This window comes from Talpa occidentalis, unplaced genomic scaffold (assembly GCF_014898055.3).
Source record: "Talpa occidentalis isolate TD23 unplaced genomic scaffold, MPIMG_talOcc4v2.1 talOcc4.4, whole genome shotgun sequence".
Lineage (NCBI taxonomy): Eukaryota > Metazoa > Chordata > Mammalia > Eulipotyphla > Talpidae > Talpa > Talpa occidentalis.
Genome location: NW_023604295.1, coordinates 112,717,423 through 112,741,235, shown reverse-complemented (window position 1 = coordinate 112,741,235; position 23,813 = coordinate 112,717,423). Strand labels below are relative to the sequence as shown.

The window sequence follows — 23,813 nt, the reverse complement described above, 5'->3', positions numbered from 1 at the left end:
ACCCCCCACAACTCTGGCCTGTACTCTAGCTCTTGTATGCATACAAGAACCACGGTGTAGGGCAGAGGTGCTGAGGGGTGAGAGGATTCACCAGAGACAGAGTGGGGAGCAAAACAGGCAGATCTACTGAAATACACTGCTGAGGGGAGGAGCAGGTGAGACAGGAGAGGTCTACTGTGCCATGTGGGTCACCTTCCTGGCTGGGTATCCGCAGTGGCTGGTGACAGCACTGAGACTTTGACCCCTGCGACACCCCTGAAAATCAAATATAACCAAGGGTTCGCTGTGTCAGGGATGCTACCTTTGGTCTGCAAAAGAATTAGATTTATTCCTATCAGACAGAAAGAAAAAGTGAAAATGGGAGATGGAATAGAAAAGAACAGGATTTGAACTCTGGTCCCTGAGAAAACAACTTCACTTTATTTCTCTATTTTGAAAGCTGAAGATGTTGGCTCTATAAACTTTGAATACACAAACAGATAGTGAGACACAATCTGTAAATTCACATCCTTAAGAAGTACCCTGGGTTATTCTGATGCTGAAGAACATACTGGTCTATCACCTATTCTTTGTTCTGAGGTAATATTTAATGAACAAAACCCTGTTATGTCCATTAAGGGAAGATTCAATGATGTTACTGAAATGGTAGTAACTGATGATGGGATACAAATTAAATAAGAAATTGCAGGGTGAAGAAAATTACTAATGTTACACATATATATGGGATGAATTGATTCACAGTAGGGAATGAAGGACAAAGCAAGTCATGCAATTTGTGGGAAGTGCTGTATTTATGTAATTGAAAATAATCAGCAGGAGATGAGGAAAATGATGCGCAAAAAAGAAAAAAAAAAGATGTTTTAAAGCATGGCTAGATCAACTCTGGTGCCAGAACTCTAATAATGTTAGCTTGGAAAAATCCTGGGAGTCTGTTGAGAATTTAAAGATATGGCACAAAGACAGACAAATCTATTGAGGCGGGGGTGGTTTAAGGCATCATTCAAGTCTACCCAGTTTGAAAAAAAATCTCTAAGTTGCCAGTGTACATCTCACTGGGGAGTACCCTAAGCCTGTGAAGATCAAAAAGCCTCCCAACTGTTTCCACATTCCATATTACTCATTATGGGTGAAGCCAGTATGTTCTTGGAAAAGAAGTAGAATGGACTGTATGTTGGTAAGGAGAAAAATCAACCTAGTTTTCATACTAGGAGGACACATTTAGGCCCTTCATTGATGGAAATCATTCTTACAAGCCTATATTTTGGGTTTTAACCTTGTCGCTTTCACATAATTGGTGTTCATTGTTTCCTTTTTCCTCTTTGCTCAAATTATCTGTCATCATCGATCTTGTGCTGAAGTTGTTGGGAAGAAATATTACTTACTTTTCTTCTGCATGTCACTGAGCTAAGGCTATATGGAATAACTGTACAATATAAATCTATGTGAATAAAAATGAAGATATAGAAAGAAATTCCTTATTTTTGCCTTATCAAAAGCCCATGAGGTGTTAGCGGGATGATTTAAGACCACGCTAAGCAAATATTTATTGAACATCTACTGCATACCTTGCACAATGGTGAATGCTACAGGCGTAATGATGAACAAGGCTCAATACTGCCTGACAGGAATTATGTCTGCCAGGGAAGGAGTCCAGGCAGTATAAAGGCAATGGCAATACAGAAATAGGAAAATAGCTTGATGTTTGGCCTTATTACAAGAGAGTAAATGACATAACCCAGATTTGGGGGATGAGTAGCAGAAGCCTTATAGAAGTGACACCTTACTGAGAAGAATGAAAGATTAAGGATTAGGGGAAGGAAGAGCACTTTCAGGCAGAACTAACAGAATATGTAAGACACTATATGCCAAAATGGGAAAATGGGCATAGACTATTTAGAAAAGGAAGAAGTTTTGTTTGGCTGAAGAATATACAGTGGGGCCTCCCCGGTGGCACAGTGGTTGAGCGCCGCACTGCGAAGCTGTCCACAGCCTCTGCAGCGCCGGTTCGATTCCCCGCCAGTGGGGGAGAACCCCACAAGATGCGGCAGACCTCTCCTGCCTCGCCTGCTGCTCCCCTCAGCAGTGTTTTTGCTCAGTCTGCTTGTTCTGCTCCCCACTCTGGCTCTGGTGAATTCTCTCACCCCCCCCCACGCTTCTGACCTGTACCCCATTTCTTGTATAAAATAAATCTTTAAAAAAAAAAGAATATACAGTGGTGAGACAGTGTTAAGAAAAATATCTAATTATTAAGCTGATATCTAAAGAGAAGCTGGTAAGTTTAAGAAAAGAAAAATGAGACCAGAACCTATGCATATTAAGCACCTTGGACTTTATCTTAAAAATAATGGCAAGCTATTAAAGAGGTTTAATCAGAGAGGTTATGTGGCCAAAATTTATGTTTTACAAAGAGCAGATAAATTTATGTTGGGTAACTGGATAGAGGGATGCAATTAGGAAGGAAGATGGACTGAATGTTGACACTTCTCTTCGGAGACATCATTTTCCTTTCTTTTGGTTTTTCCCTGGAAATGATATATTTCTATCTCCTCTGTAGTGATCTCTGGCCTCCCATATGTTTAAAGGCTGATGTCCTTCAAAGTTCAAACTTCAGATCTCTTCTCTATTTATGCCTATTATCTGGTGAGCTCATTCCACTCTAATGACTTTACATATTTTCTGGACACTGACAAACTGCAGATTTGTCATCAGTCAGAACCCTCCACTGGCCTCCATTCACATATATTCAACAGCCTACTCAACCCCTCTAGTTAGATATTTAATAAGTATCTCAAATTTAACATTTGTAATACTGAATTCTTGAATTTTCCTCTAGATTTGCTTTCCAAACTTCTCCCATATCAGCAAAAGCAAGTCCATTCTTCTAATTGCAAAGCCAAAATTATAGAATCATTGCTAAAAGTTTTCTTTTCAGACTCTATACCCAAGCCATTAGCAAATCCTTTTGACTCTGCCTTCAAAAGATAACCAGAATAGGGCCTATTTTCATCATTTGTAATGCTATCTACTTGGCTCAAGCCACAATCATCACAAATCTAGCTTATTATAATAGTCTATGGGGCCTCCCCGGTGGCGCAGCGGTTGAGCGCTGGGTTGCAAAGCTGCCCGCGGCCTCTGAGGCGCCGGTTCGATCCCCGGCTGCTCCCCGGCCACCGGAGGAGGATCCCACATGGTGCGCAGACCTCTCCTGCCACCCGCTGCTCCCCTCAGCAGTGTACTTCAGTCCTTCTGCCTGCTCTGCTCCCCACTCTGGCTCTGGTGAATTCTCTCACCCTCCCGCGCTTCTGACTGTACCCAGTGCATGTATAAACAAAAACAAACAAACAAATATAATTAATAAATAAATAAACATGCCTCTATTTAAAAAAAAAAAAAAAAAAAAAAAAAAAAAAAAATAGTCTATGTGTTGTTATAGCCTAGATTGTCATATATAGTCACAGTGGATCATTGTAACAAGATTCTATGCTTGTGTTCTGGCTACCTGTATGTTTACAGGTAGAATTTATGTTTGAAATTATTAGACCATGTGAATATTAGGTCACTATGAACAAAAAATTCAATGGCTCCCATGCTTTCCAGAGTCAAAATCCCTATAAAGGCCTGTAGTAGACTTGGCAGTGTCCCCCTTCACTTCAATTCCTGACTACAGCTAGTATGGCCCTTGCCGTTGCTACTCTCCTGCAGATAGGCTGACTGCCTTGCTATACCTCAGAGACATTGAGGAAGCTCCCACCCTCCCAGCCATGGCATCCTGCTGTTCCCTCTGCCTAGATTACTATCCCACAGATGTTCAGAGTATTTGTTTCCTTGTTTTTCTTTGGGTCTCTTCTTAAACATCACTTGAATAGAGAGCTTCATTGAACACCTTACATAAAAAAGAAGTGCTCCTTCCAACTCTGCCTGAGCCCTTTACCTTGCTCTATTTATTTTCTCAATTATCACCAACTCCAGGGCACTGAGCACTGTACGTTTTTTGGATTCTTCAATTCCATCTCCCCTCACAGAAACCTATAATTTTTGTTACCTTAAAGGTCTATCTGTTTCACTTAGTGTTCCACCACCTAAAACACTTCCGGACACTTGGTAAGGACTCATTAAATAGCTGTTGGATGAATAGAGGGATGGGTATAAGTAACATGAAGATGGAGAGAAGCTGATGAACTTGACATTTATCTAGGTGCTAGAATATCAGATTGAAATGATTTGTTCATGTTGAACAAGAGAATAGAGGAAGAAGATAAAGAGATCAAGGAGGTTGCCCAGATTTCAGACCCAGAAAATCAAATCAATGGTATAGTATTCAATGAACTAAAGAAAATGTGAGACTGGATTAAGAACGGGCAGATAAGGATGAATTTGATTTTGAAAAAGTTGAGATTAAGGTTATTGGAAGATATTCAACTGGTAATGAAAGTTCTAGAGTCAGCTACGTCTGGGAGTCTGGGACAATTAACTGGACTGACACTTGGCATTCATCTCTGTTGAGTACAAAGATGCTATGTAGGAAGGAGAGAGAATATGCAATTCTGAGTTACTTTCTAGGAGGAAGCTGAATCCTTTTACCCTCAAGGTGAACTGGCTGACCTAGCCCCTCCTCAGAAGCTCCTCACCGATCAGAGAGCCTGAGCTCCAAGCCTCCAGGTAATCTCATTGTCTGAATGTAACCATTTTCCAGTCTGACTCTGGGGGTGCGTGTTTGCCATTCAGAACCTACTATATTTTACTGCACCTCCTGACATTGTTACACAACATTTATTGAAAGCACATTTGATGGTAATGAAGTTTCTATTAACTATGATTAAATCTCATAAAGCACCTGAAGATAATTTAAGATGTGCAGAAGCAGAAAATGAAACATTCGGTTTAGTACATTAGGAAACGTAATTGATTAAATTATCTCATTTACAATAAGTGCTTTCATGAGCTATGCAGTGCACATATTTTCCCCAGTTTGTCATTATGATTTGCCAACAGATATCTTAAGGCTTCACTTTCTTGTGACACCTCCCTGAAACTCGGAGCTGGCTCCGTGTCCCACCTGCTCACAAAGGACAGCGAGTGAGGCACGCGGCGATGCTTTCCATCACCAGGCCTTGCAGAGGATCATGTGTACAACTATATATAGGAACAGGTTGTTTCTCAATTATCTTCATAATTGACTTTGATTTTGCATCAGTGATGATTCATGTAGTCTTAAACTAAGCCCCTCTTTCACTGAGCAACCACCGCCTGCTTTTGTATAATGCACTCCTAACCATGCAGCTTACAGAATCCCGATCGGATTCCTCTGGGAGCCTTTTGCAATCACATTGATTCTGTTAGGGTTTTATTTTTAGGAAATCACAAATTAAAACAGTTTAAGCGATTCCGTTGCAGTATCCAGCAATTAAGCATGGTGTTCAGGAGCGAGAACCCCAAGCAAAAACTAATTCAGGAGTCCCTGAGGACTAGCAATAGCTACTGTGGGGTTTACGGCTGGAAGTACAGATGTAACCAAATTAGAATGGCATAGGACTCACAAACTAAGCGTGAAATTAATTTTTAAAAAACACACCGGCATTTCTTAGTAACTCTTCCATTGGCCACCCCAGAAACAGCACGGTGTCTGTGACTAGGAGGAGGCTGAGCATCTACTTAAGTCACCCATCACCCTGAGATCTTGACTCAGGCACAAAGCAAATACTCAGTGACTCAACTGTATCAACATTCCCACATACACACACACACACATGCACACCCAGGCATCCCCACTGTCCATCTTATGAATTCAAAAGCAAGTATGTTATTCTTATGAATTCAAAAGCAAGTATGTTACTTAGGTAACAGAGGGATTTCTTAGATAGTTTAGCTCTGTTATCTAAGTACCACTGATTCATTTCGTTGCTGCTCATAAAGTTTGCTTTTTGTTGTGCAAAGTTCTCGGACTGTAAGTAAAGATATTTTTTATCTCATGCTTGTCTGAAGCAAGTCTGCACATAATACATATATTGGCTTTTTCTCTTATGTCTCTTTTCTCCCACGCTATCTCTTTCCTCACAAGGTCTTAATTTTTTCAAAGAAGGTGGCTAACAAGAACTGTGACCTCTCCCAAGATATGAGTTGTAATACCCTAGGATTTAAAAGATCAAAAGCCATTCATTTGATACTAAAATGGAAGACACAGACAAGGGGCATTTCCCACAAGTTTTACAAACAAAACCAGCCAGGCAGCTGTCCAAACCTCTTACAGCTTAGAGTTGCAATTGCTGGCACTTTCTATCTCAATGTTTCCCTTACACGATTTACATATTTCTGAGTGCTTGAGAATCATTTGGGGGACATATCTTTTTAATTGAAGTAACATTGCATTATAACATCACATAAGTTTCAGGTGTGCCTCATTGAGAATCAATATGTGCATATAAACTACATTAAGTTCACAGCTAATTGTTCAATAGGGGAACATACTAAAATGTAGGTTTTCTGGAGTCCTTCCCCTGCCAGGGATTCTGAAATGGGGCATATTTTATAAGCACCCCCATCCCAAGATCCTGAGGTTTGTGGTCTTTGGTCCACCTTTGGAGAAACATTTTTCTCAGACACTGGTTTTTGATACAAGTTGAACATTGGAATTACTTGAGAAGTTTTAAAAATAGGGATCCCTGTAGGAATGTTTCAGGGTGATGCAAATATTTTATCTAGACTGTGGAGATGGTTTCAAGACAGTATTGGTGAAAACTCATCCAACTGTATTATATGTAAGTTAATAAAAGATGATGCATGATATACTTTGATAAATCTGGTGTTTTTAAAAAGCTTTAAATTAGGGCTGTCTGGATTCTAACCTCACCCCCCCCCCACCCTCACCCCATTCTGATTTCACTGGTCTGGGAATTGAGATTTTCAAAAGGCCTTTAGGTGACTCTAAAGTTCAGCCAAGGTTGACAACCACAGTGGCCAAAGCTGAGCTGCCAGCCATTAAAACTGCCCCTTTCCACACAACTACCGGATGCAGAGGGATTATGTCAAGGCCTCCCCAGAGAGCAAGGCTGTGTAGAGATATCTCAAGCCAGAAAGATGCCAACATTTTCAGTCTGCAATGCAGCTCAGTGGGTAACGCTCATTTCTAACCTACCCAGTTACCACGGTTTGCATCTCAAGCGTCCCTCCTCCTCCTCTTAGCATGGAGTCGGGCTCTGCCCAAGGCTGCTCACACGCATGCAGGTACTGACAAATATTTATTAATTTTAACACTATAAATCTCCTCAGAAGAATCCTCGATTTTTGTAGAGAAATGGACCTTTAGGCAGGCAAAATCAAGAAGATAGATTTACTTTTACTCAGAGGGAAAGGAGGGGTGTGCATATGTCGTTTGGATTTAAATCTGATATGTGACTCCAAACCCAATGAGGAGAGCCCCCAAACAGCCTGGGTCTTTCAAAGAAACTTCAATGCTGTTCAGCTCCTAAACAAATACAACAGTAAGGCAGCAAATATGAGAGTAAATGATAGGCACAAGAGGAAAAATAACTTACTTTGGGGTTTTATCTCATGAAGAGGTTTTTTATCTAAAAGAAAGAAAGAGAAAAAAAAAGTTGCATTTAATAAATTTACATGGAGCAGATATATTTCCTACATCACTTCATGTCTACCTCTGTAAAGGAAACGTTTTCTCAGGCGATATGGACTACATAGTCCATAGTCTTCCTTTTCATGCTAATGTTTTTTCCTCTTGAAATATTTTCTCTTGAATATTTTCACTCCCCCCCTTTTCCTTTTCCCTCAGGCTTCCCAGAGCTTCTGCTGTATTTGCTAGATTCGTATCAGCATGCTGGGAGCAGTGAGCCTATAGCGTGCCTTTTTATATATCTACAGCCAGAAGACTGCACAGGTAAGAGATGCTATTTCACTATATAGGATAGAAAAATGAACTCCTGAATAAATATTTAAAGGGATCCTGCATTGGTTTCCAGTTCTCATGATCTCAGTAAAAGTTTCAAACTATTCCAAATGGTAAATCCATTCTTATTGAGTATGGGGGCTGTATTGTGTGTTGGAGGTTGGTATTATCATTATTTTGTTTCACAAATCTATTATCTGTTAAAATGTATCTGACTGCTCTTAATGAAAAATTATCACTTAATTTAAGGTTGTATTTCATTTTGTATTGAAGTAACACTGCATTAGAACATATGTTTCAGGAGTGCATTGTTATAAAGCACTCTGTGTGTGTATATTCTACATTAAATTCACCTTTAAAAGTCTAGCTCCACCCTTCACCACACAATGGACACCTTTTACCTCACTTACCTATCTCCTGTCCCCTTCCCTTCTGAGAACAACTATAGTCTTATAGTTTAAGAATTTTAGTTGCATGTAGCTCATTTGTTTTGCTTTTTTATGTACCACACACATATGAATGAAATTATACAGTGTGAGGTGTCATTTTATAATCATAGTATTTAGCAATGCAGTGGTCAGAGGAGGTGGAGAAATAGAAAAGATCCTCAGGCAAGCAGAGTCATAGGAGTCAGGTGGGCTTTTTTTTTTATCAATTCTTCCATTGCCCTCCATCTGCCCTCCCCTACCGCATCACCAAATATCTTGCAAATCACTACAAGACTTGTCACCTGTGTCCTACTTCATTGTACACTAACTCCCTCTATTCCCCACTCCCCTGCCTCAGCCCCAATCCAGTATAAATCAGACACCCGAAGACACCATGTTAAGGGTCCAGACAAATCATGTGGTGCTGCATCCCTCTTAGCCCTTGTCAGGTACAGTGTCAGAGGACAAGGGTGGGGGGCGGGGGCGCTGAAAGGTTGGTGTGCAGCTCTCTTCTCCCTCTGCCTGGGGGCGAGGCAGCAGGGGTGAGACACTGTCATTTGGATTGTTTTTAACTCAATCAAATCTAGCCCAGCACACATTTGGGAACATCCTATATATTATCTGACTGCCTACACTGTTACCCCTCGCAAGTAGATAGACCCTGCTATATTCCTAGTACATCCTGGACTATCTCTGACCTGAACCCATTCCTGAACTTGAACTGACTTTGACAGAAAGCCCTTGCAGTATGCTTTAAATTCAGCTCCTGTGTGCCTTACCACCTGATTTATTTTGTGTCAATCACACCCTGGCAAATGGGCTATCATCTTTTTTCAATACAAGGGGAATGTTAACTGGCAAAGGGTAATTTCTGGCACATCTTAAAGTGAACAATCCTCATAAAAGATTATAATTTGTTCAAGTTGATACAGTCATATTCTGATTTTTACAGTTTTCTTAAAACAGACACTTGGATTCTCCTTATGGTAGAGAATCAGTGCCACAAGCTTCCCTGAGAGCAGGTGGCACTTCCCAAAGTCCAGATGCTAATACACAGAAGAATTAGGTTAAATCCACTAAAGTCATTTTAACTTGAGTTTTTGCTTATGGCATGCTATCTGAAAGTGTCTGGCATGGGCACAACATTGCTGGCAGGCCAAGGCTAGGCTAAGACATCTGAAAGTGATGCATTGCTACAGCTACACAGAGAGACATGCAGAACAGCTGCTTGGAGTGCCGGCTGAGCTGAACAGCATTTTCTTCCTTTAAAGCACAGGAATGAAGATTACGCCGGGTAGCAAAATGAAAATCCATTAAAAACAGGTGAGATATAACTTCTCTCCTGAAAAATAAATCTAATACAGCCAGGCAATGAAAATCTCAGGGTGGTAGTTATAGTGTGTACAGTTCTGAAGAATGAATGGAGCGAAAGTCTCGAGACAAAGAGGAGGGCATGTCGGGCTTCCCAGTGTCATCTGTGTGGGTGGTTTGGCACCATGGAATTATTGCCTCCTCTCAAGGTTAGAGACGGATTTAGATATTAAGAGGTTTCATCCTATTAGGGTGACCTCAGTGTTCTCCACAGTAAAATGGGCAAAAATGACAGCCTTGAAGACTAGAACTGAGAATCAGATGATAAAGGTGAAGCCATGTGGGGAAGGGCTAGCACATGCTCAGCATCAATAAGTGGTAGCTAATCAATATTATAATTTTGAAATGATATGAAAATGATCATAATACTTCTTTAGAGTAAAAGAAAGACTTTGCGCAATTGCTTGCAGACATGTCACAAATCCAAATTAGAAAGTCTAGTGAATTTCAAGGTACTTGAATGTGACTTAAACTCATGTCCATTCCTGGTCTCTGCTTTATGAGGCCAAGGGCAAAGGTCAAAACTTCAGCTTCCTGGTAATGGAAAAAGAAGGGCAAGGACTGGAAGACCTCTTTGGTCTCCTCAGCTCTCACCCACTATAAATCTACACAGTAACACTCACAGGATTCCACACAAACCTGATTGAAACAATTTCCTAAATGCAGAGTAAATGCTACTCCAGGGTCCACTGCTCCACCACAGGATGCTGTGCTGAGCCCAGCACATCTTGTGTGTCAGTGTGAATCCTCTCATGGAGATGAAGAAAGATTAAGTGTCCTGGAATCAGCATCAAAATTGGCCTTTGGGTAATACCAGTATCCTAAAAACGAACAGCTATCAGAGCATATCCCCAGCTTGAAATGTTTGATCAGAGCTTTTTCTAACATACACAAGAAAAAGGGTGATCACGACCCTCACTATCTTTTGCAAGGAATGCTCACCTACACTCCATGTTCTTCCATTCTGTTGGCAGGATCATTTTCTCACAAGTCTCTGGGTCACACATCCATTTGGCCTTGGGCAACCAAGTCCTCTTCACTTTCCATTTTACTTCTGACACTGTGTGAATGGTCCCTTACAAAATTGATCCAGTATGACCTTGGTTCTTAATGTCGGCTACAGATTAGACTCCCCTGAGGAGTTTTAAAAGAATATACCTATGCTGGGCACCACTCCAGAGCTCTTGATTGAGGTATATATTTTTGTGATTGATGAAGGTACCACCACTTCCTGGCAACAAATCTGGGGCTCTGTGTCCTCAACTCAGTCTGCTCCCCTAAGATACTTTGGGGTAGTTATGGTATCCAAATAGGCCCACATGTTTCCCTCCTGTAGTCTGCAAAAAGCAGAATAAAATTTTGCTGCCAGTGGTAGCTGAGTTTTAGGTAGGAAAAAAATCACACTCCTTTCCCACAGTCTGACTTGACTCTGAGAGGTAATTTCTGGGTAAATGGAAATTGATAAGTAATTACAAAAACTCCTCTTAAGTCTGTGTTACAGTTACAAGCTAAAAATTCCAAAGTTTTAACATCTCAAGTTATATTTTCCTTTAAAATCATTCTTATTATTTACAAAGTTACTACACAATAGCTACTGAATCCCAAAATTAACAATATACAGGTAAGTGAAAAGACAAAAACATAATTTTCCACCAAAATACTACTTTTAATGTTAAGTTATATATACAAATCTAGGATTTCACTCCTTCATGATTTTATATATGTAAGATTATGTGTACACATATATGCTTATATATAAAAAGCAGGAAACTCCATGAAATTGATAAAAATGATCCATTACTATAAAAATATACAGAGTTGTCTTTTATATATTGTTCCACAGTAATTGCTTTTTGTCTTTGCAAATATTGCTATCACTATTTATGTGTATAGAGGTATATATTTACATGAAAGAAATCTATCTTTCTACTTTTGGTAGTGATTCATTTCCTTTCTACCTTTAATTTTTTTGCTTCCTTTGTTACATGCTTTGCTGCCAAAACATTTCCATGGTATCCATTGTTCTTAGACATTATTTATAGCTGCACCCCTACCCTCTCATCCACCCACCCACATCCAGCCTTATCCTTTCTCTGCCAGGGAACAAGTTTGGCCAACTGCAAACAGCCCATAAGCTGGGTTTGAAGAGAGTGGGTCTGAGGAGATGGTACCTGGACAGGTGGGTTCTATTCCAACCCACAGACTGATTGGACAGGGGCTGCTCTTTGACCTATGGGTTTTGAATACTATGCATAGGTTGAATACCTAGATTTGTATTTATAACAACATTAAGAGTAGTATTTTGGTGGTGAAATTATGTTGAATACCATAGGTATTCATGGACTCAGTCATGGAACCACTCAATAGGGAGTGAAAGACACCAGGACAGTAAGCCCCATCAGCAGCTCTTCTCCCAGGCAGCTACTCAAACATGTCACAAGAGTTCATGTTTATCATTCTTTATGCACAAAACCAGTCATTTTCTATATTTCTACCTCCAAAGACAATTACTGTTTCCCTCTTCATTGAGTATATCCTTTGAAATCTTTTTCATCCAATAAAAAAACATGGTAGCTGTTTATTTTTATTTACCCTCTACATTCTTTGTAATCTTAAATTACTTCATTGCTGACTCTGAAGTCTCAGGAATAGTCAATTTTCTCTGCTATTTCCTTATTCATGGAATCAGCACAAAGTAATCTATCACGATTTTCCATCACCTCTGAGTCATGGCCAACTGCTCTGCCTGTCTTTCCAATCTTCTATTAACTGGTACCACAACATCAAATATGACAAATTTGCATTCTAGTACAATCCATTAACTCTCCAGGCTCACCTCAGTGCCTTTGCCTGTGCTGTAGTCTTTCCTTCAGTTGCCTTTCTCCAATGGATAAGCCTTCTGCATAAGAATGTCCTGTCTCCAAGGCACACCTAATTTCTTATTCCTTCATGAAATCTTTGGTGAGTACTCCATTTGCAAGGATCTCTCCCTTCTCTGGACAGTTCATTTTTACCCCAGCCATTAAAAATACAATGTAGAAATTTTCATTCCACAAATTAATGACTTCATAAGTGTTCATTTGATTTTATATTTTGTTATCACTGTCAGTATGGGTCCCTAGCATGTAAATCATATTTAAATGATTAATTCATAAATAATTGGCACCACAACCAGAAAATCACAGAAATCAGGAGTGGGGGAGAAGGGTATGAAATTGAAATCTATCTACTTGACTATTTACTGATTGCTAGAAAAGTAGTTGAAGTTAATGATAATTACTGTGTTTCATTTATTCTTGCTTTCCTTCTTCTCCATAACCAGAAATAATTAAGGACCTGTGTTCTGTCCGCTGAATGCTATCCAAGGCTGTAAGAAATCCCAGGACCTGGCAGCTCTGCCTTGTATTAGCACTGGCAGATAATTAGGTAAACAGGAAGCCTGCTTTGCATTGGTAACACCACTGTGATGTGTCTGTCAGGCAGACACTGAAGATGACAAGTGGTGAGTCTGTTCTATTCTCTGGGTATAAAACATGCATCCTTTTAGACAGTAGAACGTGCAGAAAAACAACCATCACCTCTTTAGAGTATATACCTTAAAATTCTCGCAATGATTATACACACAAAAAAACAAAACACATAAAACGGTCTATATCTAATTTTTTAGCCTTTTTAGCTTAGCATTCTCACTGATTTTTAGAAGACCCTTCTCAGAAATTACAGTTTAGAAACATTTACTCCCACATGTTATTGTGTTAAATTCTTGCTTCCTGCCCCCCAACCCTTTCCATCCTATAGACCATCACAAGATCTATTGACTCTTAAAATGTGCTCTGAGCATGTCCATAAAAGGCATTTGTAGAGATTCCTCCTAGGGTTTTCTAGTTGTTAATGTCTGTTCAAGAAATCACTGGTCTCCCCAGAGATATCTGAGTAATTAGAGAAATTCTAAGACTGAATTGACATCTCTCACCTATGAATTGTTCAAGATCCCATCATGTTAATTAGGAGAAATTAGATGGATTCTATAGCAGATGGTCCATGGATATCACTGCTGATGACAATGACCTTCCAGATTGCTCCTCAGCCAAAGCACATGCTTAGTGTGCATTAGGAGTTGTAGTCTCCACCAACTCAACCCGCGCCCCCTCCCCCAACCTTTTCCTTCTTTCAAATTTGACATCTTCTCCTAGGAATGTCCTCTGCATTTCCTACAAACTCACTGTCCATAACAACTATGCTCACTAATGGTATTTGCATATTTCATTTTTGTGCAAAATCATTTCCATTTCTAGATTTCATGTCATCTTTGTTATGTATGCTCCCTTTGGTTCTATATGTATTAGTTTGTATGATGACTACACAAAGTAAAATGTGCCCTTGGTTTACAGAAACCACGGTTAGCATGTACCTACAAAGACTTTCTTATCAGAAACTGGCCTCAGACTGATAAAATGCAATGTTTGCAACTCTGCTCAAGGAAAGATGCAAATGATTTTCTTCTCCTATGAATTATTTGGCTTTGCTTCCCTTTCTTCCATTCACAATAGAAATACATAGTGTGTACATATTATACACACACACATGTTCAAAACTGAATAAAAACATCCAAAGTCTATAATTGAAGCTTAGGGATAATCCTATCCATTACTGTCATGACTATCACCTCCCTTACCCTAAGGCAATTATTTAAAAACATCCTATCAGTGTAAGCATCAGCCTTGAGAAAGGCTGGTGGCTTCCTGCTGTCTCCGGGGTTGTCCCTTCAGTTTCATAATAAAGCATAAGGTAGAGAGATTTGTAATGATTATTATTATAATGAAGTTTACTGAGCACTTAGCAACTGATATAGTATAGTAAGGTTATCAGTCCTGTCTTACACATGCAAAAAAAAAAAAAAAAAACAACAAAAATAACCAACTGTCTAAAGAGAAAGATTATGATCCCTTGATTGTAAGATTTTTTTTTTTTTTTAACCTTTAGTTATCAGGTTAGGCAGAAATTTATCTAAGGTAATTGAACATAGTCTATATATGTGTTCTCTACCAATCCTCAGTATCTAGAATAGTAAATGGAATATACAGTAAGTATTCGATAAATATCTGTTGAATGAATCAGTGCTGCTAAGCCTTGTATGTAATTTCAATTACAAGCATTATAAAGTCAGGGTTCATAAACTTCCTATGTTCTGTATGAATCCCCAGAATGCTGTGGCTTCTCAGTGAAGGGACTGGAGTGAATACTAGATGCCTGATTTGTTGACTTAGTTCCAAGGTGAGTCTGGAAACCAGCTTTCTTGGCGTAGCATATGTTTGGGGGTTGCATTTGTTTCATATCTAAAAGTTGTCCCCCTCCCTTCTGCACAAAAATCATCTAAATGGTTTAATTTTAGGTGTGAATGTATTACAATTATTCAAATAGGCTAAATTCCAAAAGCACTGCTATTAGTCGTATTTTCATATTTTATATGTGTATATATATGTAACAGGACCTTGAATAACATCACTTCATTAGTCTCTTCCTTCAGGCCTTGAGAAAATACCAGTGATATTAAGTATTTATATAATGTATAAAATGCATAAGTATACACATAAAGAAGCATACACATATGAGCTACACTTAAGATGTAAAGTTAAAATGATTTCAACTTGTTTTACTGCAATGAAGCTTACACCATCACGCTTTTATGGATATGGCCATGAAGCACAGGCTCCAGAGAGCTTTGCTCAAGGTCACATGCTAATTAATGAAACACCTGAACTAAATAAAGCCTGAGACTTCTGGTTCAGAACCCTTTCTACCACACCATGATATCCTTCTAAATGATCATGGCAATTTTCCATTCCATTGAACACTAACATTGTCCTCTACCAAACACATGTACACAAGGCCAGGTCTTTTCTTTTTCTAATACTGACACTTCTCTGGAGAAAGGGTAAGGCCAGGGTTAATGCTAATGCCACTGATGATGTTAACATCTTCATTTTATATATCACCTTTCTCAATGCTCTTGAAAAGACACATGTATTTCAATTGTAATTTAAGGGAAAAAAGGTATAATCAAAACAAAGAAGTTTTCTCTATCTCTATTAATTCTCTTAGTTCAGCACACCCCAGAGGCCACTGAATTTTGTCCTGGAGTAGATTACTCAGTTTTAAATCACTTCCCTGATTGGGTTCTTGCCATTTCTTTTATAGCTGGACCACTCTATGATCTCAGACATTAAATCTTTTTCTAGTCCAGACTAATATTTCATGCCCAGGGTTTTGTACTGTGGAATCCTGATTAAATATACTGCAGAAGTAGAATTTGGAATTCACAGGGCTAATGAAATGGGGATAGTTTGTTTTATATGACAGGAAGCCTAAATATGGGAAACTACTTGACTAGAAGACACCTTGGAAGGAACATGTGGGTAATTACAGCCAAATCTATTAACCATAAAAAATTAAAGGCAGAAGGGCTACTCTGGGGGTGTGGAGAAAGGGAAGTGCCAGGCAGGTCACAAACACCATCCGTCCGGGAAGCTGGGTGCAGACGGGCAAGCCTCAGCTCTACCAACTGCTCTGTCGTCCAGTCGTGTGAATGCTGGATTTCTTTTTCAGTGAGAAAAGATGTTTGAGTTCGTGTTGACAAATTATATTTGCTTTATAAATATTACATGTTCTGATGAGGTCTTCGGAATGTGTTCATTTTATAAAAGGAGGGATGGATCCTGTTCTCAGTGTTGTGAGGGCATGTCTCCTGGATCATCCCATTGAATTACATTCAACTAGTGGCTAGAATCATAGAATTCTGGAACTGGTAGTGACCATATGGATGACTTTGTTGTGTCTCCTTCTCAGGACCAAATTCCTGCTACAAAGGAAGTTGGGAAAAATCAAGAGTGGCTCATTCCATTAATCAGGAGTTCCGGGAAAAGGTACTGATACTTTGCTCAGATAGAGTTTACAAAACCTCATGAATTGTTAGGGTCCTCCTAAACTGTTTTTCTACAATAGTTGGCATATCTCAGATTTCTGCTCAGAACTGGTTTGCATTAAGAATGCAATTTGTGTCTTTTATGAATTTTAGTAACAAACGCATTTTACTTCATTAGGCATAGTATATTAGAGTATGTTTTAGCAAACTATCTAAAATATTATCCTGTTAATACTTTTGCAGGCACAGAATACACCTTTTGTTTGGCCACAGGAATCCCTTCACTAGAATACACAAAATTTATTTATACAAATGCAGTGCTTACCATGAATGTTAAGTGGATTCTCTCATTTCTTTCTCAAAAAGATCCCTAGAAAACTTATTTTAGAGGCAAACTAATTAAGAAACTTGCAATCAAAACTCAAACTTGTGCCATGTGACCCCAGAGGCCTGATAACCTGCTCTTTAGCTATGGGATAAATGTTCAAATCCTATAGTCTCTCAGTGCTAGGCTCATGTCCATTTCTAATCTTTCAAAACAACAATAAACCATTTCAACTCTGATGCCAAATCAACCCAGGCCCATCTTGACCAGGGCTCCTGGAAGTTCAATCTCTGTACCAAGTGACAACTCTCAGTTCAAAATGGTTGCCTTCTCTGTGCTTCCTGGGAATGACATTTACAAAATATTTCTTCTTTGCAATGGCTAAAATTTCACTTGCTTAAGAAATGTTTTAAAAATCTGTTTGTTTAGTTTTCCTGGGGTATTGTTTCCTCTCTTGCTAAAGTAATGGGATGTGGTGGTAATGTATCCTGCTCTCCAGCTGCCCAAATTTAATTTCAAAGTCCCTCCTATTTACAGTGGAGGTGTTTTATTTCAATTCCTCTCACAAAATGAACCAAGTTAACAAGATGTGCTGGAGATAAACAATCTTCCAGAGATCATGTTTCTAAAGCACAACATAGTACTTCCTGTCCAATTTCACTGACAGAATGTAAGCAGATTGTAAAAGTACATGTTGAAATATGTAGGGGGAGGAGAGAAGAGGAGAAGGAAACAATGGATGGAAGAGAAAAACAGGTAGAATAACTGCCTTGATTTCTCTAAGTGAGGAAGGATTTTACCGAGATTACTCTGTTACAACTATGCACAGGTCCATGAGGAAATAGAGAAGATGGTGATAGAAAATTTCCTGGATGGCAAAATGTATGTTTCTGAGCTGGTTGATAAGAGAGGCACATATTTTTAATGGCTTAGGAAATACATATCTATCATGTGCCTTTGGATGAAGGCCAATGCTCATTTGAAAGAGGGATTATGTTGAAAAGACAATCAGATGTTTTTATCTTATTAACAAGGCATAAAAGTTGAGAAGTCTATAGAGGCTGAATAACAAAGGGGAGAAATTTTATGGTCTTTATCCTCTTTATGCTCAGTTCCACTCATGATACAGCACTCAAATGAAGCCTTATCACAAGGCACAAAAATGACAGTTAAAGCTTTGTAGAACTGTGCTTTCACTAAGATACTTTTTGTTGTTGTTTTTAATTAAGCACAATGGAATCTTCGAAGTGAACCCTTTTACCTCGTCTCTTTAAAGCTTGTTACTCACTGGTCTTAAATTGGGAAAATGCTTACTGGGGCATGGGGGAGAGATCATTGTTAAGCTGTTAATGACACCATATGTATCCAAATCTATCTACATTCTTATTACTCCTGTGGGCCTGCAATATTCACATTTGCTATGTGGTGTACAGGAAGGCAACTCTGAATTAATCAATTGTTATGCAGAAAGGCAACTATCAGGTATCTGTAGGAAAATCTTTATGTCCATAGTATATAGTAGGTGCTCCTGTAAATAGAATATAATTAAGTGGGTTTTAATATTAACTCTATTAGGGAATATTAGCAAGCAGGAGGAGACTTCCTGACAGACAATTTAAGGATGCATTGTACGAGCATTTTATCTTGCTGATGTCATTTTCAGATCTTTGCTATGCTATATACCTTAGTATATTTATGCAATTGTGCAGTGCAGCTGGCTCTGAAAGGTGAACTTATCCAACAAAAAGTTTAAGAATGAGTCACGTATGATTCCTGATTCTCACCAAAGAAAGGAAATGATGTATTTTTGTTTTGGTAAAGGGACATCCATCCATTATAACGCTAAATGTAAAATAGGCATTCTGTAAACTACCAGCAAAAAAAGTACGACTTTTATTGAGCCTACGCCAGAATGAAAATCCTTTTACTCACCCTGGGGGAAGACAGGAAAGGGACCCTGGTAATTATTGTAATGGATAATGAGGCTTAGAGGATCCAGGAGAAATGCTTAACAAGGCAACCTTTACTTTGATAAGATTACAGGTTCACCTTTTCAGGTGCTTCCTTTAGGTCATTGAAGTAAATGATTCAATAGACAATGTGGCTAGATTTAGCTGTAGCTCAGGGATTTCTTTATCCTTGATGCGGTTTCTAAAGTGTCAATTCAGAAGTGTCAATTCAAACTTTGTTTTCACTTCTGATGGGTATATTGATAAAAAAAAAAAGTACTATTTTACTGTGTTTTGGTTTTTGAACTGTCAATGTTGGACTGACCTATCTTACATCTTGACAAGAAGAACGGATTAGCTCTCAGGTAGCTCAGCCTTGAAGATTTCCTCTCTTTTTCAGGCCCCTTGGCATTTCTCTGGCTTTAGTCTCACTACACATCTAGGCACTAATCCCCCCAGAAGCAGATCTATTTAATCTTCTCAAGCCAAAGCCCTTAGTTTTTATATCTGCTGGAATAAAGGGAGAAAGAACAGGGGCTTCACATATTCCTCAGAACCAAGCTACATAGCCACCATTTTTGCCCTTTTGTTCCTGTTGATGTAGCATGTGTGTGCTATTTAGCTTTGGTCACAATGCCCAGAGCACTGTGGCAGCTAAGTTCAACAAGGAGAAAGGACATTGGCCAGAAAATTATATGTCTGGTATATACGTTTAAAAAATGTGTATCTATATGATCATAGCATATTATCTTTCTAGCATACACATGTTCTAGCATAAAGGCATTGGATGTCTATGCTTACTATACGGATACCAGGACTAACTGGTCTTGGCAAAAATTACCTAATATTACTCTTACCAGTCTTGAGGGCATTCATATTCTTGTTGAGAGCATTTAGGTGTGGTCATCTCTGACAGAGTACACCACAGATTCTCTGCTGTAGTCACAACTAGCCAAGCAACATCACACTGAAGTATTAAAGTGATCATTCAGAGCTAGCAGCTCCATCTATAGGAGAGATGAAGCCAGGGGGCAACAAATGAAATTCAGATGCCTTGTTGAAAGCTAAATACAACCTGAATTGTAGGTCATCCAAGAGCTAAGCAATGTCATTGCTAAGTCTCTAAGAGAAGTTGGGGAAAAGGGAAACTATTAGGATGAAGGAAATTCCCAAGCTGTAACATGACCTAGACCCTTCACAAAGCTACTGCTCCATAAAGCTGTTACCAAATGCTATTTTAATCAAGTCCAGACTTCACTGGAGTTGTATCCTGACAGCACAGCTAGCTTCACCAAGAGCACTCCAACAGCAAACCACAGAGTGATACTGGCATCATTTAACTAGATTGCTGGTCACTGCTTCTTGCAAAGATGGTAAAATGTTATTTTTGTTGACATTGGTAGCCACTCTAGTCTAAAAGGGCAGAATACATCATGGTGTTGGGTTCTTATAAACACACACCTTCCCCATGATTGAGATCACAGAGGTGAATTTATTAGATACTGCTTTTTTTCCCCTCAAAGCTTTATCACTGAAGCCATCAAGCCAGACATTTGAATATGTATACTATGGAAGCAAAGAATGCTAGAAAGACCGAGGCTTTTAACTAGAAGAGAGAAAAGAGAGAATAGGGGAATGGATAGAAGAGGAATAAATTGCATAAAAGTTTCACTTAGCATTTTAAACTCAGAGTGGTGGTGAGGGATGTAACAGTGAATATGGCTTAGAATGTGTTCAACCTTATTGTTTACAGGAAAATGAAAAGAGAATACTCATCAAACTACACAGGCTGAGACTACAACTACACATTGTCAACACCCATAGGAGATGTTCATTCGGTAAGCCAATGAATTGCTTAAAGCAACCAAACTTCACAAGCACCTATGTATCTGTGATGACTAATTTTTTATGAGTCAACCTGACTGGGCCATCAAATGCTTAAATATTTGGTAGAACATGATTCTGTGGGGGTGTTTTTGAATGAGATGGACATTTAAATTGACAGACTGAGAAAAACAGATTTGCCTCCATAGTATGGGTGGGTGGGCCTTATCTGTAGAAGACCGGCCTCTCCCTAAGCAAGAGGGACTTCTCCTAATAGTTTTTTTTTTTTTTTTTTTAACTGGGGTATCAAGTACAGCAGGTTTTCAACTTGTCAGAATCTTAAGTCAACACCTTATAATAATTCTTTTATATAGCTGTGTGGTATACATGTACACACATGCATCCTACTGCTTTTGTTATTTCTTTGGAGAATCCTGCCTAATAGCATCTCAGATTTTTAGAATTTGGTTCTAGACTGTACAGCACATTCTCAGTGATGAATATTTTTCACCTCTAAATAATCTTTTTTACTCAACTGACGAATGCCTGTTATCTCAAAGAATCACTATCAAATACATGATTATGATTGTCTTCAAGAATCACAGATTTTCCCTAAGTGCAAATCTAATTGGTGGTTGATAGAGAAGGTTATTACTATGATTGTCTAAAATTCAACCAGAAGCAAAGTATATTGTCAATGGCTCACTGGAAGGTATCAAATTCACAGTTCTAACTATCAAAAAAAAAATCATAATTAAGAAAACTCTGATAGTCAAGGATGGTCAGAAGTGCATATCCTTAACACAAAATCAATAGCAGAGGTTTAAGTTTCTCTACTATTTGGAAGGAGAAAGACAAATAGTTAGAATATAATTATTAGGAGGCACAGTCCTTTCATCTGAAAGTGGTAGCTAGGTTGTCTTCTATTACAGTCCCTTATATTTGATTTCAACAGGATAAGAGTAATTCTATTGAGCAAATAAAGGCATTAGCAGATGCCTTATTTCATGTATTCATCATGTAAATTTATTTTGAAAATTCAGCAATTAGCATGTTTGATATACTTGCTTTTAAGGGCACACATACTGTTGCAGAAAAAATACATTCAACTTCGATTACTGCCTTAATATTGTCATCTTCCCAAATAAAAAGCAACAAACTATTGAGCTACATTATTTGCATTGAATGTTTTCCAATAGGCAACCTAGTTCTACAGAATAAATATGCCCTGCATATCCTATTTTTTAAGGATCTAGTCAAAATCAATGCACCTTAGCTTACCTGAATGGGATTAATCTTTAGAGAGTGCCTACTCTGTATCATGGAATATTCAAATATGCTTGTTCGTGATTTTTTGACAATATAACCATGAATAAACCACATCATTTCTACTTACGGTCAGAGAAGTTAAGCAGCTAATTACTTATTTAGTAACACAAAGTTAGCAAGAGGATAACACCAAATTGAAGCTTAATGTCACTGTTTGATCCTCTCGTACAGTGGCACTTACCTGGAGATGGCAGTGATGTAATCTCAGGAATAAAGCAAAGGTTCCAGAGTTTTGAAATGAAAACACTCCATTTCCTGCTCAGCCAGACTGACTTCATGCAAAGGCATGAAGGTATCTTTCTTGTACCCCCACTTACAAGATAATAGTCACCATACATGCCCTTGCCCCAGAAAATTGTTAAAATGTTTCATAATGCTACAAAATTCTTGGGAGAAAAATCAGCATATGGTTAAACATCTCACAGTTTCACCAAACTATAAATGGTGGCTATTAAAAAAGAATTGCTAAGCTAAAAAGCCTTAAACATTTTGTTTAATTTCAAAATCTTACCTGGTTAGGTAAGATTATATAGATGTATACACAAAATGGAAATTACCATGAGCAAATATTTATTTTTTTTGAGTAAATATTTAACGTAACTCCACCTCTACTTAAAAAATGTACTTGTCTACTTTTCCATGTTTTTCATTTTGCTTTTGGTGATTTTCCTTTAACTTATTTAACCAAATGAATGGCCACATTTCTTTTCAGATTATGGAAAGACACAGAAGGTGTTACCTAGAATGCAGAGTCCATCTGTGCAGTTTTCGGATTCTTGGCTTAGACCTTCACAGAATTTGCCCCCGTTTCGCGGGGGCGGGGCGGTGCACTCTCGGATCCTCAAGTGCTCACACTCTGGACTGCAGACCGACCATTCACTCCATACTTCCCAGCTCCCATCCACTTCAAAAGAAAACAAGAGGAACCATCATTAGAATGAACTAGAGAGCTGTCAGGAGATTCACCCCAGGACTGCTGTTCTTAGAGCTGGATTTTAAAGAAATCACCATCACAACAAAAATAAAATCATATTCATTTATCTTCTCTCCAAGGTTTCTTTCCTAAAGAAATTAGCTAACAAAAACAGTGGTATAATTCTCTTGCTATTTCAGGATGAGCCCAATTACTGAATTTAGGCAAGCATTTGAATTACCAGTGCCCCTGGGTCGGCTAATAATGTCATTATTCATTCTTTCCCAGTCTTTCATGCCCAAGTGCATCTTAGATGGACAGATAAACTACATGCAGTAACCATTGGTAATCACCACTTCTTTGTGGGTTGACAGTTAGAACAGAGAGTAGAATGAACTATCTTTAAGCCCTAAAGCCCCTAAACAATAAAAAGTTAAACCCATATATATTGATAGTATTAAGCTAAAACAGGTCATTCAAACCCCAAGATACCAAGACTTACATAAATAGAATTTCTTGGGTCATGGATTGCTGCTGTGTATAGAAATGAACAAACTGAATTTAATTCCACTAAAAAAAGTCAACCCTAGAGATTATGGCAGATGTTTGAGGCAATTGTCCCATTACCTCCGAGGAATAGTCCAACCATGCATAAGTGGGTTATTTAAGATATTTCAATTTTTAATCTAGAGCAATTAGTCAAGAATAGGGCAGTATCAAAATGAATGAATTTGAAGCAAAATGTCTGAGTCCTTGTTTTGCTTCTGTGAACTTATTGGCTGAGCAACCCCGGGTAAGTCACTTAGCTTCACTTTACCATTTCAGCCAAGGGATAATAACAACTCACAACACAGA

General features: G+C 38.6%; 1 protein-coding gene and 1 long non-coding RNA gene across 17 annotated transcripts in view; one reads left to right on the top strand and one right to left on the bottom strand.

The window, feature by feature from the left end:
- The window catches only part of UNC5D (unc-5 netrin receptor D), a 726,786-nt gene that overhangs the window by 79,059 nt on the left and 623,914 nt on the right, over nt 1–23,813 (bottom strand). For 14 of the 16 annotated variants that reach the window (XM_054700868.1, XM_054700869.1, XM_054700865.1 and 11 more), the window contains 2 exons: nt 22,785–22,949; nt 7,533–7,565 (listed from right to left, as the gene is read on the bottom strand). In XM_054700868.1, coding sequence (XP_054556843.1) covers nt 7,533–7,565; nt 22,785–22,949 — 198 coding nt within the window. The remainder of the gene's footprint in view (nt 1–7,532; nt 7,566–22,784; nt 22,950–23,813) is intronic. The other 2 variants (XM_054700873.1, XM_054700862.1) reach the window with 1 other exon arrangement.
- Nucleotides 11,777–23,075, top strand: LOC119257800 (uncharacterized). The gene is made up of 6 exons (XR_005128123.2): nt 11,777–11,875; nt 13,019–13,198; nt 14,901–14,970; nt 16,543–16,619; nt 20,646–20,730; nt 22,758–23,075. It is a non-coding gene; the product is annotated as an uncharacterized LOC119257800 (long non-coding RNA).